This window comes from Mustelus asterias, chromosome 20 (genome assembly GCF_964213995.1).
Source record: "Mustelus asterias chromosome 20, sMusAst1.hap1.1, whole genome shotgun sequence".
In the NCBI taxonomy this organism is placed as follows: Eukaryota; Metazoa; Chordata; class Chondrichthyes; order Carcharhiniformes; family Triakidae; genus Mustelus; species Mustelus asterias.
Genome location: NC_135820.1, coordinates 14,615,238 through 14,637,402, shown reverse-complemented (window position 1 = coordinate 14,637,402; position 22,165 = coordinate 14,615,238). Strand labels below are relative to the sequence as shown.

The following is a 22,165-nucleotide window of genomic DNA, read 5'->3' as shown; positions in this document are numbered from 1 at the left end:
AGATTTCTAAATTCTTGGAAGTGCAGGGTCGGATTAGGACAAGTCAGCATGGATTTAGTAAGGGGAGGTCGTGCCTGACAAACCTGTTAGAGTTCTTTGAAGAGATAACAAATAGGTTAGACCAAGGAGAGCCAATGGATGTTATCTATCTCGACTTCCAAAAGGCCTTTGACAAGGTGCCTCACGGGAGACTGCTGAGTAAAATAAGGGCCCATGGTATTCGAGGCAAGGTACTAACATGGATTGACGATTGGCTGTCAGACAGAAGGCAGAGAGTTGGGATAAAAGGTTCTTTCTCAGAATGGCAACCGGTGACAAGTGGTGTCCCGCAGGGTTCAGTGTTGGGGCCACAGCTGTTCTCTTTATATATTAACGATCTAGATGACGGGACTGGGGGCATTCTGGCCAAGTTTGCCGATGATACAAAGATAGGTGGAGGGGCAGGTAGTATTGAGGAGGTGGGGAGGCTGCAGAAAGATTTAGATAGTTTAGGAGAATGGTCCAAGAAGTGGCTGATGAAATTCAACGTGGGCAAGTGCGAGGTCTTGCACTTTGGAAAAAAGAATAGAGGCATGGACTATTTTCTAAACGGTGACAAAATTCATAATGCTAAAGTGCAAAGGGACTTGGGAGTCCTAGTCCAGGATTCTCTAAAGGTAAACTTGCAGGTTGAGTCCGTAATTAAGAAAGCAAATGTAATGTTGTCATTTATCTCAAGAGGCTTGGAATACAGAAGCAGGGATGTACTTCTGAGGCTTTGTAAAGCACTGGTTAGGCCCCATTTGGAGTACTGTGAGCAATTTTGGGCCCTACACCTCAGGAAGGACATACTGGCACTGGAGGGGGTCCAGCGGAGATTCACACGGATGATCCCGGGAATGGTAGGCCTGACATACGATGAACGTCTGAGGATCGTGGGGTTGTATTCATTGGAGTTTAGGAGGTTGAGGGGAGATCTAATAGAAACTTACAAGATAATGAACGGCTTAGATAGGATGGACGTAGGGAAGTTGTTTCCATTAGCAGGGGAGACTAGGAAGCGGGGGCACAGCCTTAGAATAAAAGGGAGTCACTTTAGAACAGAGATGAGGAGAAATTTCTTCAGCCAGAGAGTGGTGGGTCTGTGGAATTCATTGCCACAGAGGGCTGTGGAGGCCGAGACGTTAAGCGTCTTCAAGACAGAAATTGATAAATTCTTGATTTTTCGAGGAATTAAGGGCTATGGGGAGAGAGCGGGTAAATGGAGTTGATATCAACCATGATTGAATGGTGGAGTGGACTCGATGGGCCGAATGGCCTTACTTCCGCTCCTATGTCTTATGGTCTAACTCCACACCGACAGTGACCCAAGCCGGGAATCGAACCCAGGTCCCTGGAGCTGTGAAGCAGCAGTGCTAACCACTGTGCTACCGTGCCATCCAATTAATACAATCAATCCATGCATCAGGTATGAACCCTACGACCCGAACCATTGCCCCAAACCTGCACTTTGATCCACTAATAGTGTCAGAGGTTTTTTTTTAGCTACAACAGAGTTTCAAAAAGAATGTGAGAAAAGGGAGAAAGATCGAAGGTTGGAACGTTTCAGGAAAATTGTCGCAGGTTGGGCAGCGAGAATAAGCAAGAAGCACGAAATTGTGTGGTGGAAATGTGAATTGTCCCGCTATGTTTAACGCCGGAAAGGTAAGCCTGATCCTTCAAAGTTATTGACATCTTAGGATCTCAACTGAAATCAAATTATGACTATTAAAATAACATAAGTGAATCCTCAAATAAAGCATCTTCTCCCCAATGATACCCTATCATACATTTATCTTTAGATGGTCCAATAATCGAGATATGTCCCAGCAGACCAAACCTCTTTGGATGGTTACACATTCCAGCCCTTAAGAACCTACTTCAGACTCAATGGTTTGTAGGATTATGTGAATCGTCCAGATTATATATATTTGAGACTGCAACCCTTTGTATACGTCAATAAGGCATCTAGTTTATCGAAACCAATTCCTGCTTACAGTTTATATATGGGTTTTATGTAGTCAATAAAGCTAATTGTAACATATCAATAACGTAGTAAAACAAGTTCAATTGTTCAATACACAGTTGTCAGAACATTCAGGATTATCAAGCAAATATTGGTTGGAACAGATTATTCTTGCATGGGGAGGTACGATGGCACAGTGATTAGCACTGCTGCCTCACAGCGCCAGGAACTGGGGTTCGATTCCCGTCTTGGGTCGCTGTCTATGTGAAGTTTCCACATTCTCCCCGTGTCTGCCTGGGTTTCTTCCGGGTGTTCTGGTTTCTTCCCACAGACAAAGATGTACAAGTTAGGTGAATTGGCCATGTTAAATTCTCCCTCAGTGTACCCGAACAGGCGACAGAGTGTGGCGGCTAGGGGATTTTCACAGTAAATTAATTGCATTGCTAATGTGTGCCTACCTGTGACGAGTTAACTTTTTTTAAAAATCTGATTATATTATGTTTTGTATTGCCTCTGTTCGAAGGGGGAACTCTCCAACGGCAAGCCAACATCGTATGTCCACAAGTGACTGACTGGCCTGTCTCACCAAAATGTGTTTGCGTTTAAAGAAAATTTCAGCAGTCATTGAACCCCCCCGTAATTTCATTGTGCCGTGTGTTTCGCATTAAAAAGCAAGTCGAGCTCAGGACCGCACCAGTGCGAAGGACAAGATGGGGCAAGTATCTAAAGTGTGAACCGTAATCTCATCTAGCCTTGATAAAAGCCTCAACAGACTAAAGTATGTGTTATCCTTATGCCCATGCCATGCACTAACGCCATCTCTCTTCCCTTGCAGGTTAATCAGTCAACCGGGAAGATCCATCCTCTCAGCCTCAGGAGACAACGGACCCAAACAGCACTGAGGGCAAGATCTCAGAGAATAGCACTGAAAAGCCATCACATCCGTCAGCCGCATGCTCCACTAGCACAGATACTCACTCATCTGTGGGTAGATAGGTTCCTGGGTCATTCACTGGTGAGCACCTCACAGCAGAAAGTACACAACAGTGAGAGGCAGGGATGCCCCAGGGAAACGAACGACTTTTGGAGACCAGGGCTCTGCTAAGCCCAAGGCAGAAGATGTCCCACTGGCCTTGGTCATCCGTCAGCTGCGGCAGTTACCAATGCAAATTTGGGATCATTATTAATGGCTGCCTGTCTCTGTCCTCGGAATGAAATGCCGAATGGAGGAGTCGCAGTACCTTCAGTCAGAGGAGATGGTGCTGGCACTCCAAGGTAACCAGGCCATGGGTGGCATTGGAAGTGGAGATCATGGTGCAGCACGTTCACGTCATGGTGTGGTATGTGCACTCGAAAGTGCAGGGCATCAATTGCATGGTGAAGGTACTTGTAGCCAGAGCCAGACGACGGTGTGATGTCTGAATATCACTGAAGCTGCACTATTATCCCATGCGGGGATAGTGCACCCCGAGCATCCACAGGGAAGAAGGTCGGCAGGTGCACAACTAGGGGCCTTCAATACAGGGGACCCTGCGGATGTCCAGCTCATGTATCTCGCCTCTACCTGTGATCGACACACGAGCAGGCCTGCACACCAACCGGGGTGGCACAACAACACCCATGCTGCCCGAAAGCATGCCAGGCACTTGAGGTCCCGACCCTCCACAGAACGCTCGCCAAGGTCATCTCAGACAACAGTGTCGCTGACAGCGGCCTCAACTGTAAATACTGTGGAACATCAAGACGTAGCAGCAGGCTTAAGAAGATAAATAAATTCTAGTCACAGTGTGGCCACGGGTGATGTTGGGCACGGAGAGGTAGTGAGCACTGATGTAACCACCATTTCATGTCTAAAAAGTCACACTATGCACCGTTATCGTGCCTTCCCACTGTTACCGTATCTTCCCACTCTCATGCCATGTTGAGGCTGGATGCCCAAAAACAGGAACACTCCATCTCCTTTAAGCGAGGATGTCAGCTCAATGGTTGTTCTTCCCTCACACTGTCAAGATGCAGTGACGCTGGTGTAATCCTGGTCACAGGAAAAACCTGGTTGTAAGGCATCATTATCCTCCAGCACCGTATGGCCCATGGGCATCCACATACTGTTCATGAAAGGAGCAATCTCGGGGATCTCGGTCCGCTGACACCTGCTGACAAAGGCCTACCCTCTAATGGGGGGACATCACTTCCCAGCATGGTACCAGTCTTCCCCGAAGTGAAAGGCTATCGGAGCATCCCGAGCCCTGTATCCCATTCGGACCCTGTCCATTGCACGACACCGTTATCTACCTTCCCATGGGTTTCCCCTCAGCGTCCTCCCTCGACGTCCTCCGCATGCGTGGTGATGTCTTGCTCATCCATCTTCTCCTGTGCTAGCTCCACGCCCCTCTGCAGCGCCAGGTTGTGGAGGGCACATCACACCTTGGGAGATAAACTGGAAGACTCCCACCGACTGGTCAGGTTCCGGAACCAAATGCTGAGGAAGTCAATCGTCTGCTCGGTCAGTGCAAGTGCAGCAGGATGAGCTAGATTGTAACAGTTCCCAAAACCCAGAGAGTGGTGTATCTATGGAAATCACTACACAATCACTACCTTCGCTGTACCAGGAGACCATTTCCCAATCTTGGTCAACTTAACCTGGTTGTGGTAATTATTCCTTTTATTAAGCTCATCGAGCAACTTAATTTTGGATTTTGTTTTGGAAAAGGGGTGTCTCAGAGTTCCGGTAAAATGTAGGTAGTTTTGGGGAACAAGAGAGAAGTTCATATAAAATTATGTGTGTATAGCAATCACTATCATTAAGTGTCGTAATCTATTACAGTCCTTCTTGCCATTTGTGTTTTTGTTTTTGTTTAAAGTTAATATTAATAAAGTTAATATTGATAAAGAATAAATATTCTTTATTAATTGTTCCCACAACGACTGGGCTGATTCCTCACTGGGATGTACATCGTTCCTCACATAATATCAGCAAATACACATACATCACGTGAACCAGTGTTCGAAGTTAACGCTCTGAGTTCAGGAATACATTGCCATTTAAAATCAGCGTGGTTTGTAAAAAGGCAGGACTTCTGTTTGTTTTCTCAATGAAAGCAAGGTGAAAGAGATGGACTTCAATCATGAGCTTTCGGAGCGCTGCTGCTTCAGCAAGAGAGTGTTGCCAAATAAACCTGTTGGACGTTAACCTGGTGTTGTGAGACTTCTTACTGTCCTCCATTGGGGAGCATATAAGCCTTCACTTTTGAATACTCTGACACCCACACAGATAGCCCGATTGCCCAGGTTTGCCAGATCTTTGGAAGGGACAATCCACTCTGCACAGGCCCTACAGTTGTGCATTGCAGCCTGAGGGTGGGAGGAGAGATGTTGTAAGAGGGAGGTCGTGCCTTACACATTTGGTGGAGTTTTTTGAGGAAGTGACAAAAACGGTTGATGAAGGAAGGGCCGTGGATGTCGTCTATATGGATTTCAGTAAGGCATTTGACAAAGTCCCACATGGCAGGTTGGTTAAAAAGGTTAAGGCTCATGGGATACAAGGAGAAGTGGCTAGATGGGTGGAGAACTGGCTTGGCCATAGGAGACAGAGGGTAGTGGTCGAAGGGTCTTTTTCCGGCTGGAGGTCTGTGACCAGTGGTGTTCCGCAGGGCTCTGTACTGGGACCTCTGCTATTTGTGATATATATAAATGATTTGGAAGAAGGTGTAACTGGTGTAATCAGCAAGTTTGCGGATGACACGAAGATGGCTGGAATTGCGGATAGCGAAGAGCATTGTCGGGCAATACAGCAGGATATAGATAGGCTGGAAAATTGGGCGGAGAGGTGGCAGATGGAGTTTAATCCGGAGAAATGCGAAGTGGTGCATTTTGGAAGAAATAATGTAGGGAGGAGTTATACAATAAATGGCAGGTCATCAGGAGTATAGAAACACAGAGGGACCTCTGTGTCCACAAATCCTTGAAGGTGGCAACACAGGTGGAGAAGGTGGTGAAGAAGGCATATGGTATGCTTGCCTTAATAGGACGGGGCATAGAGTATAAAAGCTGGAGTCTGATGATGCAGCTGTATAGAACGCTGGTTAGGCCACATTTGGAGTACTGCGTCCAGTTCTGGTCGCCGCACTACCAGAAGGACGTGGAGGCATTGGAGAGAGTGCAGAGAAGGTTTACCAGGATGGTCTTATCTATGAGGAGAGATTGGGTAGACTGGGGTTGTTCTCCTTGGAAAGACGGAGAATGAGGGGAGATCTAATAGAGGTATACAAGATTATGAAGGGTATAGATAGGGTGAACAGTGGGAAGCTTTTTCCCAGGTCGGAGGTGACGATCACGAGGGGTCACGGGCTCAAGCTGAGAGGGGCGAAGTATAACTCAGACATCAGAGGGACGTTTTTTACACAGAGGGTGGTGGGGGCCTGGAATGCGCTGCCGAGTAGGGTGGTGGAGGCAGGCACGCTGACATCGTTTAAGACTTACCTGGATAGTCACATGAGCAGCCTGGGAATGGAGGGATACAAACGATTGGTCTAGTTGGACCAAGGAGCGGCACAGGCTTGGAGGGCCGAAGGGCCTGTTTCCTGTGCTGTACTATTCTTTGTTCTTTGTTCTTTTGTTGGATGTGTTGTTGCCCCTTAGCCTCTGGGTCCTTCCCCCCTCATGGAGAACGTCTTAACCACTCTTCCCCCCCCCCCCCGCCCCCCACCTACCCACAGTGGACGGCCTCCCAGCGGAGGCATCTAACACAACTGGAAACTTTACCATCGAGGAGGAATGAATATGAAATTAGGTTGGAAGTGACGGCACTCTAATGATATGTTAAAATGTTAGAATGAGATTCTCTACCTTCCTGGGTGCGAATCTCGTGATGTCACTGGTGAGGGGCGTGGAAAATCAGAAAACAAAATTTCACTGGCCAGAATCTCATTTACCGACTTTCAGATAGCTCCGCCCACAGCTAACCCAGGCTCCAAATTGGCCCCTGTGAGTTGTAAGGTGCAAAGAGCCAAACACGGTTCTACAATACTCTTTCATTACCCGGACACTGAGATATCGGGCGCGATTTTCCCTCCCGCTGCGCTGCTGGAGTAGCACAGTGCGCTGGGAAATGTCAGCAGGTGCCTATAGCAGGATTTGTGAGCTGCGTCCAACCGATCATGACTTTCCCAGATCATTTTATTAACGTTATCAGCCTCGTGCTGGAAACAGGCGAGTGTGCTTACCGTACTTAAATCTCAATTTCAATGTCATTAGCGAGCCCGGGATGGTATCGTCCGTGCTCACTAATGTCTTTCACACCGCATCCCACCACCCCCACCCCGTCGGCAGAGGTTTCCACCAGCGGGCATTAAAGCTGGTCCCCATCAACGTGCACTAGGCTTATTGACCTTGCTGATGGAGGCAGAGGCCACTGAGGAGCCCTTGGGGAGTTCGCTAGTAGTGGCGGGTGCCCTTGAGCAGGGTCAGTCTGGCACTGCCAGCCTGGCACACCGGCACTGAAAACCAGGCATCAGACAGTGCCACGGGAGAGAACCCTGAGGGAGAGGGGCCCACTGGGGGGCAGGGCCGATCGTTGGCGGTGGGGGTCAACTGCACACTCTGCATTAGAGATCAGTGGGTGGGCACGAGAGAGGTGTGATGGGGCTGGCCATGGGAAAGGGGATAGGGGCTGGCCATGGCCGGGGTTAAGCTCGCCATGGGAAGTGTCCAGAGGACTGCCGATTGGGTCTGTCCCAGGTAGGCCAGCGATCTGAGGGGTTGTGGTCGGGCATGCCATCGTGGCCGGGGTCAAGGAGGCCGACGATGGGGATGGAGGGTGTGGAAACTGGGATGGGGAAGCTGGGCAGCACATTGGAAGGCCGGTATTGGAGTGCGGGGTAGGGTCGACATGTCGTTACCGGCGATTGGGGGTGCTGGGAAAAAAGCCATGGCGACTTCACCATGGGGAGTCCAGGGAAGGGCACATCAGTACGCATGCGCCGACCTTCCGAATGCCCGATCGCCGCAGGCGTAGTGACCCGCTCAGCTCACTCATGACAGCCCCTCCGGCCGGATTTGGCCCCAACCCCGATCCCCACTCCCAGCGTGAATCAACCGGTTGACTCTGAAGCACAGAGTGCCGGAAATTCAACGGCCAAGTATGCTCAAAACACGTTAAAAGCAAATTGCTGCGGATGCTAGAATCTGAAACCAAAAGAGAAAATGCTGTAATATCTCAGCAGGTCTGGCAGCATCTGTAAGGAGAGAAAAGAGCTGACGTTTGGAGTCCAGAAGACCGTTTGTCAAAGCACGTCCGTACTTTTTGGGAAAATCGCCCCCATAGATTCTGAGCTTAATGGTACAGACACACACACACACACAAGTCTACAATATCATTTCATGAAATGGACAGTGAGACACGGACTGTGTTTAAAGATACACACATATCAGCACAAATCCGACAGTATTGTTGTGATTGCACCTTTAAAGGGCCACACAGCAGAACAAGGTCGCATGCCCTGTGTGACTAGGTGGAGAGCGTGGAGTCACCTCACGGTGAGAGGCTACTGAGCAAAGAAACATTTTGGGAACTTGCTACAACCATGAGCCTACTGTACATTTTTAAATTAATAGTTGCCTGTTGTGCGCACTAATGAAATCTGTGAGAGTGCATCGTTCTGTGAAAGTAATAATGACACACAGACCATGAATTCAAAGATACAGAAACACACATAACACGACAATACTCTTTCATGACCCAAAACTGCGACACATACATGCAATCTAAAGATACAGACACACACACGTACAGTCCTACAATACTCCTTCATTATCCAGCCAGTGAGAAACAGACTGAGTTTAAACATATAGGGTTGTAGCAAGTTCCCAAAATGTTTCTTTGCTCAGGAGCCTCTCACCGTGAGGTGACTCCACGCTCTCCACCTCGTCACACAGGGCATGCGACCTTGTTCTGCTGTGTGGCCCTTTAAAGGTGCAATCACAACAATACTGTCGGATTTGTGTTGATATGTATGTATCTTTAAACACAGGAACACATACAGCCCGACAGTAGACTTTCATTACCTGAACAGTGAGATGCAGAAGCGCAGTTTAAGAATGCACTTCGTAGAATTTCATGTGTTCCGTGTGTACTAAGCTGACTGGCCACTTCACTGGACGCCACAGTCGATCACGGCCACATTGCGTGAGTTTGGACTGGTGGGGGACGCGCATTGTATTCCTAATGCTAAACCTACCCCAAATAGAAAACCTCAGCCTAACACGAACAGGACTAAAACAAACTATCAACTATATCCAACCAGAAATATGACCCAAATGCAAACAGAACCTCTGCGTCTAAGACTCAAAATAAGCCGAACCATAACCTAAAACCAACTTGATGAATATCGCTACCCCTCATGCTGAGTCAACCCGAAGGGGAAAGCGGAAACTAAGCAGAACACTAAGTCTAATTGTAACAACGGTATTAAATGTACAAGAAAAACTAACCCGAAGACTTGCCAGAAATTTGTTCGCTATTGTATTAAGTATACAAATGTGTCGCCATAAATCAGTAAGTAATTGTTAGGGCACTACCTGAGGAATGTGGCAGGGCCACCTGCCACATTCCTCAGGTAGTACCCAAGCAATCTGTATCTTTGTTCTGCCATTCACACATTCCAATTACTTACTGGAGGCGTTAAGTATCCTTCTCAACCTTTATCATCAGCATTTACGTTCACTTTATCCAATGACAGCAGCCCCCACACGCCCCCCTCCCCCCTCAAACGTCCCCCCCCCCCCCCCCCTCCAGCCTCATAGTGCAAATCTGTTCGATTTCGCTTCTCTTCATCTCTGATGAAGGGTCATCTAGACTCAAAATGTTGGCACTATTCTCTCTCCACAGATGGTGTCAGACCTGCTGAATTTCTCCAGCATTTCTTGTTTTCCTTTCGGATTCCAACATCCGCAGTATTTGCCGTAATCCGAAAGTTACCTGTCATTATAACATCAATCCAAACTATAACACTAAATGTAATACTGACACTATCCCTAAAGTTCTAATAGTACCACATAACATGCCTTATATGTAACCATAACCCAAAATACTTACTATATATAATGACTTAATTTAACCACAGCTTTAAGTGTAATATTAAGGCGAACATTAAACCTCAGCACAATCTAACTGCATCATTAACACTAATGATAACTCTAGTTAAATCTAAATCGTTTGATTAACGCTAACTCTAAGTGTTAAGTTGAAGACTGAGTACAAATTCAAGTCCAAGCGCAAAGGTTCCTGTGACCTCAACTTGACGGCATGTTAGCAGTCAAATTAATAGTAATAATAAAGATAAATAGCACATTTGCCCGAACACTCAAATAAACTGGATTAACCCGACAAGTAAAAGTGACAATTCGAACACGAATATTAATCTTTAAACTGACGCAATATTAAAGGTGATACACATTCTAAGGCTTGTCATCATAATTAAAGCGAATCTAATTCTAAACATAATTGTAACCCAGACGCTCATTATAACTGCTAATTTAACACTAATCCTATTGTTAACTGTATACCGAAATCAAGTTGAACACTAAAACTAACACTAACATTAAACCTAATCCTAACACAAAACTTCACACCGTGCATCATTCTCTAACCAAGCCAGTGAACATAAATCTACACCTAAGCTGAACGTAAAGACAATTACGAGCCCGACAGGAACGCAGACACTGAAGAAAATTCGATTTGACTTATTTTTGTCACATACATTGGAATACAGAGAAATGTGTTCTTTCTTGCATGCTACACAGACAAAGCATACCGCTCGTAGAGCATATAAGGGAGAAGGAAAGGAGGTGCAGAATAGAGTGTTGCAGTTATAGAAAGAAGTACTTAATATAAGGTAGGTCCATCCGAAATTCTGACGGCAGCAGTGAAGAAGAATTCTAAGCCTAGCTGAAATGTTAACCGTAGCTTTACCAGGCACGTTAACAAAAAGTTAACCATAATTGTAAACTAATCTTAACTTGAATGTAATTACTAACTGCAATTCGAATCCTAGCCAGAACTGTAAACATAAGACTGATGCTAATAGTGATCTAAGCCTCAACTTCAACTCGAATACGAGCACAAATATTAGCAATACCTGACACAAACTGTAACCTTAATCGTATCCCCAACTACAATGTTCAAACTAACTTTGTAACAATAACCAAAGACGAAACCCTAACTAATTGTAATGCTAACCTAACTCTAATTCTAAATGTTAAATTTGACCATGAAACGAAACTCATCCTTAAACTTCTTCCGAAATTTAATGTTTACCAGGACCTAGCATTAACACAAAATGTAAATGCCAATCTAATTGAATTTGAAATCGTGTGAACACTGACCAGAATTGAACACTGAAGATACGCTGAAACCTGTCCCTACATTCAACCGTGAGGTACCAGGTCAGCTATCACCCATTACTAGCCAGACTGAGATAGGTGAAGATTCTATTCTCTTGTCAATCTCACCAGGAACTATGGCATTTATTAGATTGCTAAATGGCGTCTTAGAACGAAGAAGCAGCACAGATATAAATGGTGCACGCAAAGGAAGAAACGTTTGGCATTAATTTAGTTTTTAGTCATGTTTTGAAAGACACATCCCGGTGTGGACCAGCGTTGAGAGGGACAATCTAACATTCGGAATTCACTTACTGAATTATCAAAACAGCGCGAAGGACATCAATGATGCAATATGTGGCCGAAAAATTATTTCAATGATCGATGAGGGAAAGAACGCTCATTACTCAGAGAATATGGCGTCCAAAGTTGTAATTTAATATTAGCTAATTGTGTGATCAGGATTTTCCATTAATTTCTGAATTCGAAATCAATTTTAAAGCAAATATATTCCCTGGGAACATGGGTATAATTTGATGCCGTAATGTGTTTGTTCACCTCAAAAAATGAAAAAGAAAGATGCGAGTGTCCCTGTGGAAATCAAAGAGGGGATAAATTAAGAGCTCTGGGAATGCATTGACTCAGAGTTAGATCGAGAGTGTTTGTCTGCAGCACGAAGTGACACATCAATTCGTACAGAGAATGCTTGGAGCTCTTGATTTGATAAGGAGAGTATATTATGTGACCCTTTTTGTTATTGGTGTTCCTGGTGAGTGGTTAATGCGATTCGTTTTGTGTAAATAGTATGTCTCTTGTTCGATCTCTTAAGGTGTTATTTATTAATCTAGTGGTTAACATTATACGATGACAGAAAGATTATATAATAGACTTAAGTTAATTTCCAGAATTATCCACGCCACTTTGGCAAGTTTGGTCCAATTCAATTATCCTATGTGGCAACGCATAGACTGGACGTAATATAATGTTTCTACTTTCAGTGGAATACTATATATTGTTGAATGCAACCAATATTCCTATGAAAGGTATTGATAGGAGGATTAGTTGGTGCAACATTATACCGAGCAAAAACAAGAAGGCAGATTATTACCTGAATGGCAAACACGAAGGCAGATTACTACCTGAATGGCTGTGAATTGGGAGTGGGGAGTGTGCAGCGGGACTTGCGTGTCCTTCTGCACCAGTCACTGAAGGTAAGCATGCAGGAGCAGCAGCGGTAAAGAAGGCAAATGGCATGTTGCGTTCAATGTGTTCATTGCGAGAGGTTTCAAGCACAGGGGCAGGGATGTCTTGTTGCGATTATACAAGGCCTTGGTGAGACCACACCTAGAGTATTGTGTGCAGCGTTGGCCTCCTTTTCTGAGGAAGGTTATTCTCGTTCTCGAGGGAATGCAGCGAATGTTTACCAGGCTGATTCCAGGGATGGCGGGGCTGATGTATGAGGTGAGATTGACTCGCTTAGCATTGTTTTCGCTGGAGTTCAGACGAATGAGGGGGGATTTCATAGAGACTTATACATTTCTAACAGGACTAGACAGGGTAGATACAGAGAGGATATTCCCGGTGTTGGGGGAGTCCAGAACTATGGGTCACAGTCTGAGGATTCAGGGTTTAGGACGGAGGTGAGGGGGACATTTCTTCACCCAAAGAGTGGTGAGCCTGTGAAATTCATTAGCACAGGAAGTAGTTCATGGCAAAACATTGAATGCATTCAAAAGGCGGCTGGATATATCACTTTGGGCAAATGGGATCAAAGGTTATGGGGAGAAAGCAGGATTAGGCGATTGAGTTGGATGATCAGCCATGACCGTAATAAATGGCGAGCAGGTTCGAAGTGCCAAATGGCCTCCTCCTGCTCCTATCTTAGAAACATAGAAACATAGAAAAACTACAGCACAAATAGGCCCTTCGGCCCACAAGTTATGCCGAACACATCCCGACCTACTAGACCTACCTATAACCCTCCATCCTATTAAGCTCCATGTACTCATCCAGGAGTCTCTTTAAAGACCGTATTGAGTTCGCCTCCACCACCACTGACGGCAGCCGATTCCACTCGCCCACCACCCTCTGTGTGAAAAACGTACCCCTAACATCTCCCCTGTACCTACCCCTTCCCCCCCCCCCCCCCCCCCCGGCACCTGAAACCTGTGTCCTCTCGTAGCAGACATTTCCACCCTGGGAAAAAGCCTCCGAGAGTCCACCCGATCTATGCCTCTCAACATCTTATACACCTCTACTAGCTCTCTTCTCATCCTTCGTCACTCCCAGGAGAAAAGACCGAGCTCCCTCAGCCTATCCTCATAAGGCATGCCACTCAATCCAGGCAACATCCTTGTAAGTCTCCTCTGCACCCTTTCAATCTTTTCCACATCCTTCCTATAGGGAGGCGACCAGAACTGAGCACAGTACTCCAAGTAGGGTCTGACGAGGGTCTTATATAGCTGCATCATTATCCCCAGACTCCTAAACTCAATCCCTCCATTGATAAAGGCCAGCACACCATGCGCCTTCTTAACCACCTCCTCCACCTGCGGGGCCAATTATAGAGTCCTATGGACCCGGACCCCAAGGTCCTTCTGATCCTCTACAGTACTAAGAGTCTGTCCCTTAATATTCTACTCCTTCATCCCATTTGACCTTCCAAAATGGACCACGACGCATTTATCTGGGTTGAAGTCCATCTGCCACTTGTCCGCCCAGTCTTGCATCCTATCTATGTCCCTCTGTAACTTCTGACATTCCTCCAGACTATCCACAACCCCACCAACCTTCGTGTCGTCGGCAAACTTACCAACCCATCCCTCCGCTTCCTCATCCAGGTCATTTATGAAAATGACAAACAGCAAGGGTCCCAGAACAGATCCCTGGGGTTCACCACTGGTGACCGACCTCCATTCAGAAAAAGACCCATCTATACCCACTCTCTGCCTCCTTTGGGCAAGCCAGTTCTGGATCCACCGGGCAGCAGCCCCTTGGATCCCATGCCCTTTCACTTTTTCTAGAAGCCGTGCATGGGGGACTTTATCGAACGCCTTGCTAAAATCCATATAAACCACATCTAGCGCCTTCCCTTTTTCAATGTGTTTAGTCACTATCTTTTATATATCTATGTTTCTATGCGTGTGGTTCACGAAACGATGATGAATACCAAACATCCATAGCCATAAGCTATATTGTGTGCATTCATCTGTCATGATATTATGCCTTTAAGAATTGTGTTAAAGTCATGTTTCTGTACAGGATTACTTTAGCAGTCTGTTCTAACACAGGTGCCGCTTGGTCTGTAACCAACAGCCTCTGTTATTAATGCAGCAGCATAATTGGTCCTAATAGCTAGAATATACTTTATTAAATCTGGAATAATGCTGTTCTGTTCTATTAGTGCTTTTTCAAGCGTAGTTTTGAAGAGCAGGCCTTGATTAGGATGATTGTCAGCAACATCATGTGATTATGTGGAGATGGACTTACACCGAGAACTTAGATTGCTGCTTTAGACCTTCAGAGAGATGTCACTTTCTCTGTGTCTTTTTTGCTCTTTGGATTTCGAGATTTTGAGAGTCTCTTTGTCTGAGATTCTGCTGTCTGGGAGTGGATCTTTCTCTGGAGGTTTCTGCATCAGAGTCAGAAGCTAATTGTATTTCTGTTTCTGTCCAGAGGGGTAAAAATCTTGAAACGTCGCGCCCACATGAGCATATTAGTTTTGTGTTGATTTTGAGAGGGACGTCTGTCTCTCAGGATACTGCTTATATTGCAATCATAGAGATGGATGGTTGATAAGAATAATACTTTATCATGATTATGTTTTTAAATTGGTAAAGTTAAGCTACTTCATTTTAATATAACTATGTTCTTAAGTAAAGTTTGTTTTAATAAAAGCTTCCTCGTGATAATTGACTCAGACGTGGAGCAAAACATTTTTATTCACATCCTAATGCCAATAATCAGAGGAAGCCAGGTTCTCGTCTAACTTCAAAATATAACTTGGCGTTTCTGAACTGATCCCTGCCAAATTCGACGCTCTTGAAGGATTAAAATCTATAATGCCCTGTTTGGGGTAGGATTATTGGACTCAAAGTCAGTGAGTGGGGAATAGTTGTGTTTTCTTTTCAGGTGTTGCATTCAGTTGGTTTCACTAGGGAGTGCCTTGTGGAATAATAGCTCTTTCAGTGGCGAACGTTTTTTTGCGAGTGGAAGAAGGCATGCGGGTAGTTAAAAACGGTGATTTTGGAATTGGCAAAAAAGGTGCAGTTGACATTGCCTCAAGGGCGAGGAAGGTGAAGATAACTGCAGTGGTATATCAGCAATTAAAATAGCAAGAAACATAGTTGGAATAGTTGTAAAGGGCTAGAATTCAATTATAATTGTAACAGCTTGAATTAGAAGCAAAAGGAAGAGAGAGAGAGTAGAAAAAGCAAAAGAGAGACAGAAAGACAATTGAGCAGAAAAAGAGAAAGAGAGACAGGCAATTGCAGCAGAAAATGACACAGAACAGCGGAGCAATGAAAAAAAAGAATGAATACAGATTGAACAGGGAAACAAATTAAAAAGTTTGAGTCATGCTTAAAGGCAGAAGATAAAGAAAACGTTTTTGAAATTCGAAACTGAAAAGTGAACGTCAACGTAAAATGTTGGAGTATTGCCTGAAAAAGTTGCTAAAACGGGGAAGCCATGGTGAATAGTGTGGTGTTCCATTATTTGAGATAAAGTTGATAAGTTCAAACAAAGCGCCAAAGCAATACAATTTCAGTTTGATATTGAATGTCAATGATGTCGTTGAATACCCCAGCATCAACATTCTGGGATCTTGCTTTGACCAAAAATAAAACTGGACCAGCCATACTGTGGATCTAGAGAACATTGAAGGCTTGGATTTATGCCATCTTGAATTTATTTTCTCACTCTCAAAAGATTGTCCTCCATTTACAAAGTGCAACAACATAGTTGCACTTAATATGACATTTAATGGAATCAGAATCCAATAGGCCAGTTTCGTATCCCAACTTTTTAATTTTTAAATGTATGTTCCATTCAAATCTGGAATTTAAATGCTGAAATGATTGTCCCAAAAATCATCTGGTTTGCCACTTTTTAGAGCCGAAAGTCTAATACCTTTCCTGTTCTGGCTAATATGTAAATCCAGATTCAAAACCATCTGATTCTCTCTAAAATGGCCAAACACGTCATTGAGTTCAAAGACAATCAATAATGGTCAGCAAATGCCAACCCAGCCCGAAACATTCGCATACCATAAATGAATAGGGGAAAACATATTGGCTTGATGATAATTTTTGAAAGAGGGCCAATTGCTGACACATTGTAGCCACCGCGGTAGGATATCCTCAGCGTAAATAGGGGACTTTGTACTAACATGAGTTGTGCGGTGCTCGCTCCTACCAATATTGTCATGTGCAAATGTTATTTTCACAGCCCAGGAAGATTAGTAAGGACGAAATCAATGCGATATTTTCTGCTTGTTTACTTACCGTCTACAGCAGATAGGGTTGCTGAACCTATCCTTCACAATATGGCCATCGCCACTTCAGAGAGGATTTATTGTGAACGAACTGCCGCAGCTCATTATATAATGTGGCTCTTCTATATACATACTTCACTGAGGGGTGAAAGGACACCTTATGTAGTCAGGAAAAATAATATCCATTTCTACCTGCCACAGCAAAAGCTGGGTGTGGGGACATGACATTTCAGCAGCTGGGAGTGCGGGTGAGCAGTAGTAAGTATGAAATATCCTTACCAATGTTTGAGTAGTTGTCAATAGCCTTCAGGGTCTTAGGAGTTAACGTTGAAGACTCAAAGACCAAGTCCCTTACCACTCCATAACACTGTGTAGCAAGGTGTAATAGGGGTTTACTGTTGATGGGAAAGGACAATCCAGGGAGGATGCGGCAGGGGACTGGGAAATTTGGCTGCAAGATTTGATTTGGAGATTGTGGATACGTCAGAACAAGTCTTATAAACCCCACAGAACAGAAAGAGGCCATTCAGCCCATCGAGTCTGCACCGACGACAATCCCACCCAGGCCCCCATCCCCATATCCCCACACATTTACCCACTAATCCGTCTAAACTACACATCCCAGGACACTAAGGGCAATTTTAGCATGGCCAATCAACCTAACCCGCACATCTTTGGACTGTGGGAGGAAACCGGAGCACCCGGAGGAAACCCTCGCAGACACGAGGAGAATGTGCAAACTCCACACAGACAGTGACCCAAGCCGGGGATCGAACCCAGCTCCCTGGAGCTGTGAAGCAATAGTGCTAACCATTGTGCTACCGTGCCGTCAGTTTGGCTCTTGACTTGCCTTTTGGGGAGCTCTTTTGATTTTGAAACAAGATTTCAGATGGCGAGAAAGTGATTTTTGGAAGGTGGAACCGGCAAGATGTGCTCTTGTCATTGCCAATACCTGGGTCGATGTTAATTGTTTGATTTGTTTTTTATATTTTTCCAAACCTCTGCAGCTGCTCCAAATAATTAGTCGTTTTGGAATGGGGTGCCCGTCACGTCGGCCGATTTGCCTTGGATCGTGTTAAACTCCATCATTTTGACACAGTATTGTTTCAGGCCAATTCAGAGTAATCTATCACATTTGAGGCTTGTAGATGATAAGACGAATTGGGGAGTGGGAAGGAGAGCTACTCTTTGCCGAATCCCCAGCTTCATAGATGCCTGTCTTAATATTGCTGATAGTTGTTCTTGTGATTAATAATCACCACCAGTAGGTTTCTGGGATGGGATCCAGAATTGGCAATATTGTTAAACGCCAAGTTTAAATATTTAGATTCTCTCTTCATGGAGGTGGCCATTGCCTGTCAGTCATATGTCACAAATGCTATTTGCAACGTTGCAATCAAAGCCTGGATGTTTTGAAGGTCTTGCTGCGTGCTGGCACGACATCATTCATTGTCATAAGAGTTCAAATGATATTGAATCCCGCATCCATCAGAGAACATCCCGATTTCTGAAATTATGATGGAGGGCATGCAATCGACGAAGCAGCCCAAGATGCTTTTTTGCCGGCAACACAATGCTGGAATGCTCCTGCGCCGATATCCCCAATGATGCCATGATATAGCTGCAATTAGTGCCTAAAAGCTAAATCCCTCTCCGGACAAGCTACTCACATTTAGCACAATGTTGCTGGTAGCTCCTTGAGCCCTGACTCTTTCAGTTGCTGCTTTGATCTGACAGACAGTCGTTCTCACCTCACTTCTGAAACTCTGCTATTGTGTATGGTCAGCGAAACAGAGAAATACCTGTGGAAAAGAGAAGAAGTCATCGACAACCCCAGTTTGAACATTCGAGAAATGTTTTCTCGGAAGTAAGTGCTTCCTGAAAACACTGTGAACGGTATTGGGAGGTATTTGGCAATTTTAACTGTTTTTTTTTAACATCATATTCCAGGACATAAAAAGGTCAGATTCCTCTGATTAATTCATATTCTTTCGATCACAGAATCTATTTACTCACTCCAACTAATGTTTGCCTTTCATTTCATAACATAGGACTCCTTCCATTAACTTAAAACAACCAACCCATCTTTTCATTCCTGTCTCCTTCAAATACTTATTTGCGTTCCCCATAAATATTTAGCTACTTCATACAGTAACGGGGCTTCAGCTTGTGAGGGCTGTCCAATCGCAAACATGTTAGAAGTATAACCCCCAGCATCCCCATAACACAAGCCTAGTGATTGTCAAATGCATTTCCATACTGAGTGTCTCAAATTTTGGATATGGTTCAATCACAAATCTCGGTTTTCTTTCCATTAAAGATAGGGGCATTAGTGGGATCCTGCCGCATAGAGGCATTTAAAACAATCTAATGTTTCCTAAGTCCAGTCTCTATTTTGCCCCCAGCCAGTCTCTGTTAAAACTGCAAGTGAGCAGAGTGGAGGATCATTGAATTTCTGATTATATTTATTAAATGAAAACTGTGACCAGATCACTAATCAACCGATTTCTGAGGTGCTGAAATCGAATCTTTAGAAACTTGGCCTCGGATATTAAAAAAGTGTCAGTAATTTCAAACCTTTACTCCTGTCTCCAACAGTGAATTTAATGACGATTGTGATCCTGTCTCGGGGAAAGTGCGATCTCTCCAGCTGCACAACTCGCTACCTCGTGGCGATGGCCACGGCGGATCTATTGCTCGTTTTCATTGAGGTCATTCTCAGGCGGTTCCGATATTATTATTATCCACTGTGTTTCTTGGACATCACACCTGTGTGCACTGTTGTCTATATCCTGTACCATACAATCGTAGATTGTTCAGTCTGGTTCACCATCACATTCTCCTTTGATCGATTTGTTTCCATCTGTTGCCAGAAGCTGAAAACTAAATATTGCACCAGGAAAATGGCGGCTGGAGTTCTGTCAACAACCTATGTCCTGCTCTTCATAAAAAATCTGCCCTTCTACTTCCGATTTGTACCTAAAATGATAATCAATAAGGTGCCATGGTTCTGCACTAATAAGCCAAGCTATTTCACGGACACACTGTGGATTGGATTTAAATTGATTGACACGACTTTAACTCCATTGCTCCCATTCGCTTTAATTCTTTTACTTAACGGTCTGACAGTCAGATACATTTTAGTGGCCAGTTCAGCCCGTAAAAGACTGAGGGGCCAGAACAAGGGAAAACAATTCAGTGACCCAGAGATGGCGAGCAGAAGGAAATCTGTGATTCTACTTTTCTCCATATCCGGCAGCTTCATACTTCTCTGGTTGGTGAATGTCTTACAACGACTTCATATCGAACATCTCTTCAATAAGGATTCATTTTATATCTTTGAACAAGTCGGATATTTGCTGCGAAATTTAAGTTGCTGCACAAACACCTTTATTTATGGCGCAACCCAATCTAAATTCAGAGAGCATTGCAAGAAAGCAATTAAATATCCAATTACATCAGTTATTCTGTTATTTGATAAAGAGAACAAATGAGAGTTGCTTAACGATTCACTGGGATTTGGGCATGGGGTAACTAATGACCGACGGTAGGAAATAAGTCCGCTGGAGTTATAAGAGAGGTGTGAGCGAGGATGGAGCGCTGTCAGGGAATTGGAGGACCACAGATAAAATTGCAGAAAGAGGTGGATCCGCCGAGGAGCAGTTATTCAAGGACAGGGGTGATAACTGGCCGACCGGGCATAGAGATATGAAGAAAATGATAAAGAGCGCCCCTACAGAAAAGTAAGAGCAACAGCAGCCGCGTCTTTCCCAACTCTATTATCATCTCCTTATGTTTGAACAGGAAATGAAAACAAACTTCATTCAAAAGAACGACCTGTGCAAACTGGGAATATATCATATCAACTGATTAATATTAATATTTAGAAACATTGTTCTACTTTACATTCCATACTGCTACAAACCGTTTAGCTGTCTCTTTCTCTCTCTCTCTAATATCTCTATCTCCCTGCCTCTCTCGTTCTCCCTGCCTCCCTCCCATTATCCGAATATTTCGTTGGGTTCTGTTTGAGAATTTGCTCACACTCAGACAAACCAAGCCGAGAGACTTTTGTGGGTGAAAAAGACGAAACGGAGGCAGGCCATGTTAGGAACAACACAGAGCTCCCGGCTGATAGCCATTCGCTGACTTCGAATGGAAATTCTCTTCGCGTAAAGCAAAATGTTCACAACCGCCTGATCGTGTTTCACAGTAATTATGTCTTCGAATAATCGCCAAAATCGCTTCTTACTACATCGATAAGAACACGCCAATACATCTCTGCCTCAATTCATCCGGTGATGAAATCCTGATTCTTGCTTTTATTACCTCTGATTCAGCTATTCAAGCAATCCTAGCCAATCTTTTATGCTCTCCCATCCATACAATTAATATCTTCAAAAGATCTACTGCCCGCGTTTACCTGAGTTGCATTAATCACCGTTCCATATTACCCCAATATTTATTAGCGTACACGAGCTTGCTCTCGCACAGGGGTGTCTTAAGATTCACATTCTTGTTTTAACTTCTCGTCTGCTGTAATCTCCTTCAGTCCCTACAATATCCTTTCTCCATCATATACAATCAGTGCAACCTATCACAGCCCCAATAACCCTCTCCCCATCTCTGTTACCATATTCAACAACTTTAACCCTCAATTTCTGACAGGAATCAGGTCCTAAGATGCTCAGCCTTCCGCAAATTGCCCTCCATCCTTCTCCAGCCCAGACAGCTCTGGCAGATTTCTGTACTCAACCACTTCCGACTTCCTGATCGCTCCACGGGTACAATCGTTCCCTTCCTGGAAATTTTGCAGTCTGCTGTCTGAGCTCCAATAAACAGCCCTGTCCATCTATTTATCTCTAATTCAGCATGGTCCTTAAAAAAATGTTTCTTCGCCTTAATTTTTCCCTGCCTTTGTAGAAAATCCTGCATAACTATGAATAAGGGTTGCAGATAGAATTTGGAAAAGTGACACGCCGATCAATTGGAATGCCAATAACGCGGCTTGATAATTTTATATTGCTAATGTTTACTCCATTGTCTATGGTTGCTTTAAAGAGACATCTGAGTTTCACGATTAATGGCTGAGACTTTGAGTACGTACCTAGAAAAAAAGCAAACAGTTTGAAATCGTTTTCATAAGATCGCACTGGAATCAAGACTGGTTGGCGTGATATTAAAACAACATATAACTGTACAGGGTGCAGGAATGCGTTGCAAAACAGGTCAACTAAGCTGTTTCAAATCATTGGGACAATTATATGGAGAACAGCTTCCATTCACATGCAACTGCTTGACAATCAGGA

The 22,165-nt window shown here is 44.4% G+C and overlaps 1 protein-coding gene across 1 annotated transcript in view; it reads left to right on the top strand.

The window, feature by feature from the left end:
• Window positions 1–20,350, top strand: part of LOC144508226 (putative G-protein coupled receptor 139) — a 41,640-nt gene extending 21,290 nt beyond the window's left edge. Inside the window, exon 3 of the mRNA XM_078236039.1 lies at window positions 19,455–20,350. Coding sequence (XP_078092165.1) covers window positions 19,455–20,350 — 896 coding nt within the window. The remainder of the gene's footprint in view (window positions 1–19,454) is intronic.
• The last annotated feature ends 1,815 nt before the right edge of the window (window positions 20,351–22,165 follow it).